The sequence below is a fragment of the Chinchilla lanigera genome, unplaced genomic scaffold (genome assembly GCF_000276665.1).
Source record: "Chinchilla lanigera isolate Chin_1 unplaced genomic scaffold, ChiLan1.0 scaffold00051, whole genome shotgun sequence".
In the NCBI taxonomy this organism is placed as follows: Eukaryota; Metazoa; Chordata; class Mammalia; order Rodentia; family Chinchillidae; genus Chinchilla; species Chinchilla lanigera.
The window spans coordinates 10,955,833-10,969,267 of NW_004955452.1; the positions used below are offsets into that span (position 1 = coordinate 10,955,833).

The window sequence follows — 13,435 nt, forward strand, 5'->3', positions numbered from 1 at the left end:
GAGGGCCCGGCCCGGCGTCCCCGTGGCGGCGGACGTGTGGCCCGCGAGGGGGGCCGGCCGTGTTGGCGCTGCGCCTGGGGGCGTGAGATGGGTTCTCTCCTCGCGGTCAGATGGAGGCAGCCCGGCGAGTGGCTTTGGAGAGATGCGTTCGGTTCTTTTCCTGTGCGCTAACTCGATTTCTTTTAAAAAAATGTAGCAGCCTTTGACGACGCGGTGGAAGAACGTGTGATCAACGAGGAGTACAAGATATGGAAAAAGAACACGCCTTTTCTTTATGATTTGGTGATGACCCACGCTCTGGAGTGGCCCAGCCTAACAGCGCAGTGGCTTCCAGATGTAACCAGGTGACGCGCATCTCTTGAACGTTACTTTGCTATCTCTTCAGTGTGCATTTCTCACGGTCGTCCGAAAGGGCACGAATCAAAGCCTTTCAGTGATATTTTTTCCCCCTCGGCCAAAAAAGAAACAATGTAAAATTTTGTAGTTTGGCAAGAAAAATTATGCTGGTGTTGATGCTGGTTTTTTTTTTTTCTCTGATACTGAATTGAATAGCCTCATTACAACCAAATAACATAAAACATGTTGGCCTTCAAAAAATATTGTGAATCCTGTTCATTCAGCAAAATACATTTGAATTCTCACGGTCCTTTGCAGTAGCTGGTTAATACAAAGGTAAATGTGGGACCTGCTTTCAAGGGACACAGTGTCTAATTGAAGAGGCAGATATTAACTCCTAATTATAGGTATGTGTGACGTGTGTAATTATACAGATAATTAGGGCACTTAGAAAACACCTGAAAGGGGCTGGAGATACAGTGATGAGGCCCTGGGTACCATCCATGGCACCAAACAAAAAGATGCTGGGCCCCTGTCCATGCCTGTAATCCTAGCTACTCTGGAGGCCGAAGCAGAAGGTTCCTAGTTGGCCAGCTCAGACAACTTAGACCCTGTTTCAGGATTAAAAAGGGTGGAGAATGTATGCTCACTGGTAGAGTACTTGCCGAGCAAACCCCTAGGTTCTGTCCCCAATACAGAGTTGGGGGGAAACCTGAAGGTGTCATTGTATAGTTTTCATATAAGGAAGTTGGGAATAGTGAGCACATACATTCCTTACAGGTAGACAGATTACCTCTAATAGAGGGGACGGCATATCATCTTACTGAGTTTAAATTAATTGAGGCACTATTAGTTTCCACATATCAGTTTATGCAAATTAATTGTAACTGCACTAGCAGGCACAAAAAATAATTGAAGAAAGGTATTCCTTTATATGGACTGTCAGGATTAGCTCCCAAAAGTGAACATGGAAAGGTGAAGGTAAATACAGATACTTTTTTTTTTGGTTGTTTTGTTGTTATTGTTGAGACATGGTTTTGTTAAGTCACTGAGTTGCCAGGCAAGGTTCAAACTTGGTGATCCTCCTGTCCTTGCACAGGCTCTGAGGAGGTTCCTAAGGCTAAGATAAGGAAGCTAATTCACTTTATCCAGAGAATAGGTTTGCTGGGTGCCATCACAGACAAAGAATTTTCAGGACTAGTCAATAAGCATGAGAAGGTACAAACTCAAAGGAATAGAGTGTGTCAGCCCTCAAGAGACAAAGATGCCTTACTTTTTGGAACAGAGAACATTTATAGTCCTCTTTACAAACTGGAAAGCCTGGGGAAAAGTGACTCACCCCCCACCCCCCAGAAGGTTACTAGCTCATTCTATAGGTATGGATGTAGTTTTTGTTTTTAGATAGGCAACTTAAACATCCTTTGGATTCTTGCAACCTGTGAACCTATTCCTTTATCTTAGGATTGATTGCTGTTCTTTACTTTCTCAGTTAAGCCAGTTTATGGACTCTCAGTACTTCTGAGGAATTTTGGATGTGAATGATCTGTAAGGAAAGGAGTCTACTAAATTTAACTACTGGGAATGCTGATGTAGATCATCTTTGTACCTGGAAGTTGTAGTCTTCTTAAAAGTATAATTTTTAGTTATGAGTCACCTGTTTCTACTTTTACTAGTTCTACCCTACCTCACTCCTGCCTCAGCCTACGGTAGTGCTGGGAGTACTGGTATGTGTCACCACATCTGGCTAGATGATAGATACTAATGTAGGGTTTCAGCAGAATCAGCGTGCCTGTTGGATGAATTGTTTCACATTCACAACAAATTCAGAGTGAGTGTGGTGGTGCATCCCTGTTATCCCAGAGGCTGAGGCAGGAGGATCATCACTGAGTTCTAGGCCAGCCAGGGCTACGTAATAAGACCCTGTCTCAAAAAACAAAATCAGAATAACATTCAAAAACTATATTGTAACATTTAAAGAAAAACCAAAAACCATCTTGTATAGTCAGTAGCTAAATACCTTCAAAACCCAAAGTTAAAATATTTACAAAATGTGCTTATTGGACTGTGGTTCAGTTCAACAAGTAATAGAAATTTGAAATGAATTTTTTTTTTTTTTTTTTTTTTTTTTAGTTTTTCTCCGGTACCGGGAACCGAACTCACAACCTTGCGCTTGCCAGGCAGGCGCTTTTGCCGCTGAGCTAAATCCCCAGCCCTTGAAATGAATTTTTAAAATGAGTCTGCTAACTTAGTAGTAACATAAATGCTAAGGATGTTATACAAAGCTAGCAAATTACCTGGAAGTTTAGAGTTGGAAGTTTTTTCATCATGACCAAGAACTTTCACGTTCAACCTGATCACCAATCAGAAATTCTTAGGAAGGGCCTGGGGATTTAGCTCAGCGGCAAAGCGCCTGCCTGGCAAGCGTAAGGTCGTGAGTTCGGTTCCCGGTACCAGAGAAAAAACCAAAAAAAAAAGAAATTCTTAGGAAGTTCAAGATAAAAGGAGTCATCCGCCCATCTGCACCTCTGAGTACCTGGGATTGAACCCAGGCCTTTGGGCAGAGCTACATACCCAGTCGCCCATTCTTTATTTTTAAGAGGCACAGGAAGGGCTTATTAAGTGGAAATTTGAGAAGTACACACTCAAATTAATAAAATGCAGACCCAAGAGAGAGGTGTGCAACAGTTTGGAGCTGTACGTGTGGAAGTCTGGATTTTGTCAGTCTATAGTCATGGTCTTAGTTTGGGAGTGGAAGAGGATGGCCCACCCGTAGGAAGGTGATGGTCTTAGTCTGGGGATATAGCTCTGTGGCTCAGTGCCTCCTGGCAAGCACAAGGTCCTGAGTTCAATTCTTGCTACCAAAAAAAAAAAGATAATGGTCTTCACAGGAGAAAATCCACTTTGCTGGGCATGGTGGCACCTGTAATCCCAGCACTGGAAGGCTGAGGCAGGATCACTGGGAGTTCGAGGCCAGCCTTAACTACATAGTGAGATCCTATCTCAAAAAAAACAAACAAACAGAAAAAGCCCATTTTACATGTGAAAGGGTATTGTCCAGGCTTATTGTATTCTGGAGAAAGAGAAAGGAAAAAAAGGTTTTTAGAACTGGTCTTGTGTCCTAAAGCTGTAGTTTTCATTGTAAAATTGCAGTTTTGTTTCTTTTTTACCTATTTTCTCCCCGCTATCTCATTTTTAAAGTTCTGTTTCTATTTTGAGACAGGGTCTTGCTAAATTCCCAGACTGGCTAGAACCTGCAAGTCTCCCAGATTCGGCTTCTCAGGATGCTGGGACAGGCATGCAGCAGCACAGTCTGCTAATTTGTCATTTACCATTTTAAGAATTTATATTAGTACTTGATGAGAAAATAGTTGAATGGTGATTCCAGATTTACTGTAATCTTGTTCTAAATTGTGTGTATTGGACCAGTGAATCCCAAATACTGACTATGCCATACCTACTAAATCCTTCAGGGACCTGTACTTTTTTAAGGCTTCTCAGATAATGTAATGATTTACTAGATTTGAAAAGTAACAGTGTTACACTAAATTCCCCAGGGGTGAAACATGCCCTTAGTAGCTTTCTGGTTAGCAGATAAAGATAAATCATGTAGTTTTCTGTTCTCTTGTTTGTTTTGAGATGATAATTACATACTTGAAAGCAAGCAGCTATAAGGGAAAGTGCATAGTCTTGTGTGTATATGTGTTCATTTTCTGGTGCTCATTTCCTCCCTCCCCTGTTTACAAGCAACTATAGTTCTGTAACATTGTCACTCTCTCTTGTAGTTCTTTTCTAACCTGAATACTGGCATTTCCAGTTGTTTATTGATAGTCCTTTGTGCTTTCCTGTACTTTTTTTATGTAGGAGAGATGCTCTCACATCTTTGTGTGTCATATCTGTGCAGAGGAATCTCTAGTGGTATCTCTAGACCCAGTTGCTGAAGTCTTCCTGTGGCTCCCTAATGATATCTTCTCTGGAGTATCTTACTGGCTTCTCTGACTTGGAGGCCCCACCCCAACTCTCCCATTCTTCCTGTTTGTCTTTATGATATTGGCTTTTTGACATTTCCTAGGTTTTCCTCTTTGTGATCTTTACAAGTGGTCAGTTTATAAAGCCCTAATAATCCTATTTGTGAAACTTCTTTCCCATCTAGTCCCAGGTTTTCAAACTAATATTCACTGGGCATGGTGGCACACACCTGTAGTCCCATCACTTGGGAGCCTGAGGCAGGAGGATCACAGTGAGTTTAAGACCAGCCTGAGGTACATAGTGAGTTCAAGGCCAGCCTGAACTATGTAGTAAGACCCTGTCTCAGAAGAAAAAAGACATGGAAGAGTCTGGCTTTAATATGTTTTCTATGATTCTCTCCACTGTGCTTTGCCATATCCAGTCATCTTAGGACTTTAATTTCAGTTCTGATACTTACTAGTCATAGTCTTGGGCAGATTGCTTATTTTCCCTAAACTTCAGGTGTCTTCATTTTCAATTGGGAATACTTCTTTTTTTTTTTTTTTCTTTTTTGGTCTTTTTTTTGAGACAGGGTCTTGCTATGCAGTTCAGGCTGGCCTTGAGCTCACTTTGTAGCCCAGGCTGGTCTCAAACTCACAACAATCCTCCTGCCTCAGCCTCCCGAATGCTAGGATTACAGGTGTGCACTACCACTCCTGGCTGGAATACTTCATAGTGGTGGGGCTTTTTTGTTTATTTTTTAAGACAGATTCTTGCTCTGTAGCCCATACTGGCTGCTAGTGCCTCTGCCTCCATAGTGCTACAATTACAGGTGTGTGCCACCGTGCCAGACCATAGTGTTGTGTTGGTGCTTCCTTTAAGGTGTTTTTGTCGGGGAGAAGGGTTGAGATAGGGTCTCGCCCAAGTGGGTTCAGATTTGTGATCCTCATGCCTTGGCCTGCCAAAGTGCTGGGATTGCAGGTGTGCACCACCACACCTATAATTGGGTTTTATAGGAATCTTTGATTTTTTGTTTGGTTGGTTTTGTTTTTGGGGTTTGTTTTTGTTTTGTTTTTTTCACTGTATAAGCCAAGCTGCCATCAGACTTACGGTGATCTCCTGCCTTAGCCTCTTGAGTCCTGAAACTGTAGGTGTGCACCACCACACCCATAGTTAGGAGTGTCTTAACAGGTGTCTTTTCATTTTTGAGACCTGCGTAGGTCTCACTCCATCATGAATGCTTTCTTAATTCTGGAAGTAATCTTTTTTTATCTAAACATTTTTATTTATCTCTCTTACATTATATATTGCCTAGTATTTGTGGACATGATTAATGGCTCATGACTTTCTAAGGTCAGGAATCATGTATTAATCGTCTTTGTGTTCTGACAGCATTTGGAGCAGTTTGTCCATTGATCAGTGATATGTCTGAACATTTAGCACACCCAATGTTCTTTCCCTTGACAGAGCTAGGTGCTGGGGATTAAACCCAGGGCCTGTGCATGCTGTACCACTGAACTACCCCTCCAGCCTCTCCTATCCCTTTTGGGAAGTTTTTGTTTTGTTATGTGGTGCTAAAGGCATAGGGCCTTGTGCATACAAATCAAGAACTCTACCACTGAGCCACATTCCCACCCCAAAGAGAATCCTTTTTCTTTCTCTCTTTTTTCTTTTTTCCTTGCGGTACTGGGGATTGAACTTAGCCTTGCGCTTGCCAGGCAGGTGCTTATGCCACTGAGCTATCCCCAGCCCTTCCTTTCTCTTTTTTTTTTTTTTTTTTTTTGTACCAGGGCCTTCTGTTCCTTTTAACAAAGGTCCTAATAGAAAAAAAAATATTATTAGATCTAGCAGTTGTCTTCCTTCTAACCCTTTGTAAAGAGTGCATAGCTAATCCCCCTTTTATTCTTTTAAACTTACTCTCCAAAGTAATTTTTTGTTGCCAGGCGTGGTGGCGCACACCTGTAATCCCAGCACTCGGGAGGCTGAGGCAGGAGGATCACTGTGAGTTCGAGACTGGCCTGGGCTACAAAGTGAGCTCAAGGCCATCCTGAACTGCATAATGAGACCTTCTCAAAAAGACGGAAAGAAAAAAAAAAAAGTAATTTTTTGTTTTGTTTTTGTGGTGGTAGTGGTATTTGAGATTGTACTCAGGAGATCGTGCATGCTAGGCAAGCACTCTACCACTAGCTATCACCCAAACCCCTCCACTTCCACCTTCCTATACTGAGAGTGAACCCAAGGCCTTCATATTGAGCTATATCCTAAGCCTTTTATTTTGAGACAGTCTCACTAAGTTGCTCAGGCAGGGATTCAGTATGCATTCTTCCTGTCTCAGCCTTCCAGAGTGCTAAGATTACAAGTGTGTGCTATGATACCCAGCCTTTTATTTTTTGAGATTTTGGGCTAGGGATATAGCTCAGTGGCATAAGCACCTGTCTGGCAAGTGCAGGGTCCTGAGTTTGATTCCCAGTACCAAAAAAAAAATACTTGCTGAGTTGGCCAGCCTTGCTTCACAATTATGATCCTTGTGCCTTGGCCTCCTAAGTAGCTGAGATGACAGATGTGCCACCACACTGGGCTTGTAATTCTACATGCTTGACCAAGTTTAAAAATAGGTACTATATATTTCTTTCTGTACAGTAGTTGGCCCTTAGAAGAAGAAAACAGGTCTGTTAATGACTTTGTCCTCTCAAAATCTGGTTATTATGGTGCTGTGTGGTATCTTGGTTTACTAGTTTGAATAGTGACCATTTGTTGCTATTGCAGACCAGAAGGGAAGGATTTCAGCATTCATCGACTTGTCCTGGGGACACACACATCAGATGAACAGAACCACCTTGTGATAGCCAGCGTACAACTCCCTAATGATGATGCTCAGTTTGATGCATCACACTACGACAGTGAGAAAGGAGGTAGGCATTTTAAAGTTGAAAGAATTTTTGATGTATGGGTGATATCTTTCATATCTTTGAGTTAGAAAAGGGAACTAGACACCCCCCAAAAAAAAAAATTTGTCAAAGCTGGATGTAGTAGCACATGCCCATAATCTCAGGAGCCTGAGACAGGAGGATCTTTGTGAGTTTGAGACCAACTTGGGCTACAAAAGTGAGTTCAGGGCCAGCCTGAACTGCATAGCAAGGCCCTGTCTCAAAAAGAATGAATCAGTGAACGAATGAATGGGAATCAGTTTGATAAGGCAGCCATGTCAAGGTAAAAGCTTGGAAAGCTTGAGTTTGTATTATAGGAGAAATACTTAGCATGTACTTGGTTTTATACTTTTGCTGTATACTACTAAACTGATGATAAAGAAGTTTCTTTATCAATTGGAGCAGTTTGTCCATTGATCAGTGATATGTCTGAACATTTAGCACACCTAATGTTCTTTCCCTTCACAGAGCTAGGTGCTGGGGATTAAACCCAGGGCCTGTACATGCTCTACCACTGAACTACCCCTCCAGCCTCTCATCAATCAGTATCATCAATTGGAGCACAACTGTTCCATGCATTATTGCTGTGTGTTCTCATCAGGAGATATTGCCCCTAAGAACATTGAAACTGGTTCGTGGATATAAATCTTACTGAATGTATAAAATACAGGTATACAGAGGGTATATAAACAGGATATTTGTGATATTACAACTTCTTTGGACAAGGGATAGAGGAAAAGGCTTTGAAGGTTTTAGAAGGGTAAACTTTTTTTCTTTTTGAGCCAGGGTCTTAGTATGTACCTCAGGCTGGGCTCAAAAAAATCACTGTAATCCTCCTGCCTCAGCCTCCTGCATGCTAAGATTACAGGCATTGCCACCATACCTGGCTAGAGGGGCAACAGTAGAGTTCAAACTTTACTGGCTGAAATTACCCTTTCCAGATGTGAAGTGGTAGAAACAACTTGATCATGGCACTTGCTATGTACATAAAAATTAAATTTCATTGTGCTTTTACACTCTACTTTTGGGAGATATCCTAAATCCCTTTATTACTGCCCTCAAACTCAAATTATGAAAAGGTAGAAAACCTTTCATTATTTGCCAGGGTTTCAGTTGATCTTTCCATACGTAGTCTAATGTGACACTGAATGCAATATAAGTTCTTAAAATACAGGTCAGCAAACATGGTTTTCTCTCAGTTCCCTATATGTGTATAATTTTTGGAAATTCATTCCTCTGGGTAGTCATCTCCAATAGGGGAGAAAGAACACTAAGTGAAGAAATTGGCACTAGAGACTAGTTGTATGGTTTTGGGTAATTCATTTAGCCTCTGAGCCCACTTTCTGTTCTGTTAAATGAAAAAAATTGTCCCTAAGTAGGATTTGTGTGTATGTGTTTTGGCACAAAATATATTCTGGTAGTAACGTAATAACTTTTTTTTTTTTTAATGCCAAAGACCCTTCCCTCTATAAACCTGTCCCATAGAGATCACTGTGAAGTTGACACAATATTTTCTATAAAGGGTTCATCCTGAGATGGATGTGGTAGTGCACGCCTATAATCCCAGCACTTGGGAAGCTGATGCAGGAGGATTGCCTCAGGCTAACCTGGGCTGCAAAGCAAGCCTGAACTGCATAGCCAGACCCTGTCTCAGAAAGACCAAAAAAAAATTTTAACTTTCTTCTAATAATTTCAAGATTTCATGTCATTTTTGAAATTGGGCCTTCCTAATCCAGGATTTCAAAATACTCATCTGTTGTTTTTTGGTACTTAGTTTTGACTTGCAAGTATAGGATAGAAATCCAAGTGGTGGATGGAAGGTGGCAATGCTGGGAATGGAACCCAGGCCCTCACAAATGCTACCGTTAAGTACATCCCAGCCCACAATTTTTTTAAAATGCCATTTATTAATATTTTCATTGATGGCTTGAAATGGCATCTTTTGTTTTGTTTTGCTGAGATAGGGTCTTGCCAGGCATGGTGGCACACGCCTGTAATCCCAGCGCTTGGGAAGCTGAGGCAGGAGGATCGTTGGAAGTTTGAGACCAGCCTGGGCTACAAAGTGAGCTTAAGGCTAGCCTGAGCTGCATATTGAGACCCTGTCTCAAAAAGACAGAAAAAAAAAGCGGGGGGATAGGGTCTTACTATATAGTTCAGGCTGACCTGGAACTCAGCAATCCTCCTGCCTCAGCTTTCTGAGTGCAGGGATTACAGGCATGTGTCACCATGCCCAGCTGGCAAATGGCATTTTTCAATATATACCCAAATCTTTTTTTAAAATAAAAGCTTTTTGCTTTTTTTTTTTTTGTCTTGTACTGGATAGTAAAGTTGGAATTCTGTCCCTGAGCTCTACACTCACTACCACCACTCCCCTTTTGAGACAGGGTCACACTGTGTAGTTTAAGCTGATCTTGGAATCTCAGAGATCATCCTGCCTCAGCCTCCTGAGTAAGTAACGTTATTTAGTCCTCACAGGGAAACCGATTTGGATTCAATAGCTTGCCCCACAGTTACACAGTTTAATCAGCTTCTAGCCTTTCTCTTCTCTTTTATTCCTCACTGCCAAAAAATCTTTTTTTACCCTGTGCCAGGTGTGGTGGTGCACACCTATAATCCCAGCACTTGGGAGGCTGAGGCAGGAGGATTGTTTCGAGTTCAAGACCAGCCTGGGCTACAAAGTGAGCTCAAGGCCAGTCTGAATTACATAGCGAGACCCTGTCTCAAAATGACCAAAAATATAAAAAGACTTTTGTCCTTCAAAGAGTAACATTTGTGCAACAGTACTGCTGCCGGGCGTGGTGGCAGGCACGCTTCCTCTACAGTTTGCTTTTGTAACATTTCTGCTTTATGAATAAGTTATTTGAGGCTCAGAAAAGTTCACCAAAGTCACCAAACCAAGAAATGATAGTAGAGCTACTTAGCCCTGGGTGCTTTTTTACCTTAGGCTGCCTACTGTAATTCTTTAACTGATCAACCGATAGTTAACTATCTGTATTTATAGATTCTTCTGCCAGGATTTACATAATGACAAACTTATTGTTATACCTTTTTTAAGCACAGTAGTCAAATGTGCAGGAAAGGTATTTTTGTCTAATTCTTGCCTACCTGGTTTACTTCAACCAAAGGTTTTGATGAGTGAGTGTAAGTATTGGTTAAGAAAATGGAACTAGCTGTTGTGGTTGTTTTTCCTTACCGAACTGAGAGAAATGCTGTAGGAAGAAGATACAATGGCAATATTAATCATTAAAATAGTAACTTGAGTTTTACTTTAAATGAGATATTTGAAAACTTACTGAGAACCTCCTTTTAAGTGAATTGGTAGTCTTCCTTAATTTTCACTACTAATGTATTTATTAGCTATTTAACTATACACCTGCAATTGAAGGGGTATGCAAGCACATTATCATGCTAACAAGTGTATATATTACACTACTTGCTGATAAAAGGCCATGATGTATCCTTATTTGTTTGTTTGTTTGTTTGTTTGTTTTCCCCCAGTACCAGGAATTGAACTCAAGACCTTGCACTTGCCAGGCAGGCACTGTGCCACTGAGCTAAATCCCCAGCCCCCGTCGTGATGTGTCCTTATATACCAAGTGACTCATAGACAGATAATACTTGTTTCACCCTCACTTACAATTTGTCATATTTACAGAATTTGGAGGTTTTGGCTCTGTTAGTGGAAAAATTGAAATAGAAATCAAGATCAACCATGAAGGAGAAGTGAACAGGGCCCGTTACATGCCCCAGAACCCTTGCATCATTGCAACAAAGACTCCATCCAGTGATGTTCTTGTTTTTGACTATACAAAGCATCCTTCTAAACCAGGTACCTCCCCTTTTCTAGACAAGTACAAGTTCTAATTCGAAGTTTAAATGACTTATTACTTGTATAATTTAACTGCTTTGCGATTTATAATTGTATGTGTGGGTATTCCGATGTTTTTCCACTTGAGTGAAAAAATGTTTTTTATGTAGAGCTGAATAAATGTACATTTGGTGATAATGGGTACTATATTGTTTATATAAAGAACTTTAGATGTGATAAACAGTACAATTTGCTCTTAGTACACCTAGAGAGACAGAGGACTGGATATATCTTTACTTTGCAGACCCCTCTGGAGAGTGCAACCCAGATTTGCGTCTCCGTGGACATCAGAAGGAAGGCTATGGGCTTTCTTGGAACCCAAATCTTAGTGGGCACTTACTTAGTGCTTCAGATGACCATGTGCGTATCCTAATTTTGAAGCAAATCTGTGCTAGTTACCACTTGGTTTCTTTTTTGGGATGTGTGGGGAGGTGAGAATCTTTTATATAATGGTTAATTTTACATTTAAGACCATCTGCCTATGGGATATCAGTGCTGTTCCAAAGGAAGGAAAAGTGGTGGATGCGAAGACCATCTTTACAGGGCATACAGCAGTAGTGGAAGATGTTTCCTGGCATCTGCTCCATGAGTCTCTGTTTGGGTCAGTTGCTGATGACCAGAAACTTATGATGTGAGTAGATCTCATTATTGTTTTCACGTGCAGGTTTTATGTGTAGTCACCATTCCAAATCGTTCTCTTTTTTTTTTTTTTTTTTTTAAGTTGGGATACCCGGTCAAACAACACTTCCAAACCAAGCCACTCAGTTGATGCTCACACTGCAGAAGTGAACTGCCTCTCTTTCAATCCTTACAGTGAATTCATTCTTGCCACAGGATCAGCTGACAAGGTCAGTTTGAGTTATTTTAAGAGAATGCATAGGGTGAGTTTATATACTATCTTAAGTATACAGAGATTTTTAGTTAGTGGGCTTTATTTTTCTGAAAAAAATCTATTGATCTTTCCTTTTCTTGTTGTACATAGACTGTTGCTTTGTGGGATCTAAGAAATCTGAAACTTAAGTTGCATTCCTTTGAATCACATAAGGATGAAATATTCCAGGTAAGAGAAAATTCTGCTTGTTTGTTTTTTGGTTTGGTTTGGTTTTTTGTGATTGTTGTTTAAACCTGGGTGTGTGGGTGGGCCCACTTGTGTTCTATTCAGTGCTAAAAATAATAGGAACCAGGGCTGGGGATTTAGCTCAGCGGCACAGCACCTGCCTGGCAAGCGCAAGGTCGTGAGTTTGATTCCTGGTACTGGAAAAAACAAAACAAAATAATAGGAACCTTCTCTATGCCTGTGTAATCTCAGGGAATTGAGATTATTTTTCTTCTGTTGTTTCTTCACTTTCTCAAGCTGGTCATTCGCCACTTAATATTCTTGGAATGTTGAGAAAACTATCACCTAATGGAATGTGTCAGCCTTGCTCCTGACTGTCACTTGTTTCTTCCCACTTCCATTTCTTCATCCTTTATAGCTTGCCACATTCTTGGTTTCATGTACAAGCCTAAAACTATTGCCAGGCATAGTGGCACACACCTATAATCCTAGCACTGGGAGGCTAAGTCAGGAAGATCGCCATGAGTTCAAGGCCAGCCTGAACTACCTAGCCAGACCCTGTCTCACAAAAAAAGAACTTAAATTAAAAATAAATAAAGCTGGGGATATAGTTCAGCGGTCAAGTGCTGCCTGGCAAGCGCAAGGCCCTGAGTTCGATTCCCAGTACCAAAAATAAATAAATAAATAAAATAATCCGGGTGTGGTGGTGCATGCCTGTAATCCCAGCACTCAGGAGGCTGAGGCAGGGGCATCTTTGCGAGTTTGAGACCAGCCTGGGCTACAAAGTGAGCTCAAGCCAGCCTGAACTGCTTAGCGAGACCCTGTCTCAAAAAGACAATCAATCAATAAATAAATAAATAAAAAATAAAAACTACTGGCTACATTTTTTTCTGCCTCATCCGGTTAGGCTTTCTTGCAGTGCAAAGCTTTGTGATTGGATTCAAGAAATAATTAATCAAGGCTTGTTGACTAGGTACTGTGAGGAATACATCATAGTCTTCACTGTCATCTTAAAATTTCATAGTGAATGAAAGGCTTATTTAGACATTATTATGGTAAGAAATTGTCAAGTGCTACAGACCTGAAAATGGTCAAGATTAATTCTGGTGGATGAATGCAGCATCTGAATTGTGCTTTATGTAAGCCATACTCCCGTATGCCTCGCCTGTTATTTTCTACTCAGCCCTACTTCAAAGAACATTATGTCTTTGCCTGTCTTCGTTCTTTGTTTATGATGGTGTTCTTGCCTAAAAATTACTCACATTCTTCCTTAAGTACTGGTCAGTAATTCCCTCTTCTTTT

At 41.0% G+C, this 13,435-nt stretch overlaps 1 protein-coding gene across 1 annotated transcript in view; it reads left to right on the forward strand.

Moving 5' to 3' along the window:
- The window catches only part of Rbbp4 (retinoblastoma binding protein 4), a 19,638-nt gene that overhangs the window by 434 nt on the left and 5,769 nt on the right, over nucleotides 1-13,435 (forward strand). The window contains exons 2-8 of the mRNA XM_005395079.2: nucleotides 197-344; nucleotides 7,048-7,193; nucleotides 10,864-11,037; nucleotides 11,321-11,436; nucleotides 11,547-11,707; nucleotides 11,798-11,924; nucleotides 12,059-12,136. Of these exons, the coding sequence (XP_005395136.1) occupies nucleotides 197-344; nucleotides 7,048-7,193; nucleotides 10,864-11,037; nucleotides 11,321-11,436; nucleotides 11,547-11,707; nucleotides 11,798-11,924; nucleotides 12,059-12,136 (950 nt within the window). The remainder of the gene's footprint in view (nucleotides 1-196; nucleotides 345-7,047; nucleotides 7,194-10,863; nucleotides 11,038-11,320; nucleotides 11,437-11,546; nucleotides 11,708-11,797; nucleotides 11,925-12,058; nucleotides 12,137-13,435) is intronic.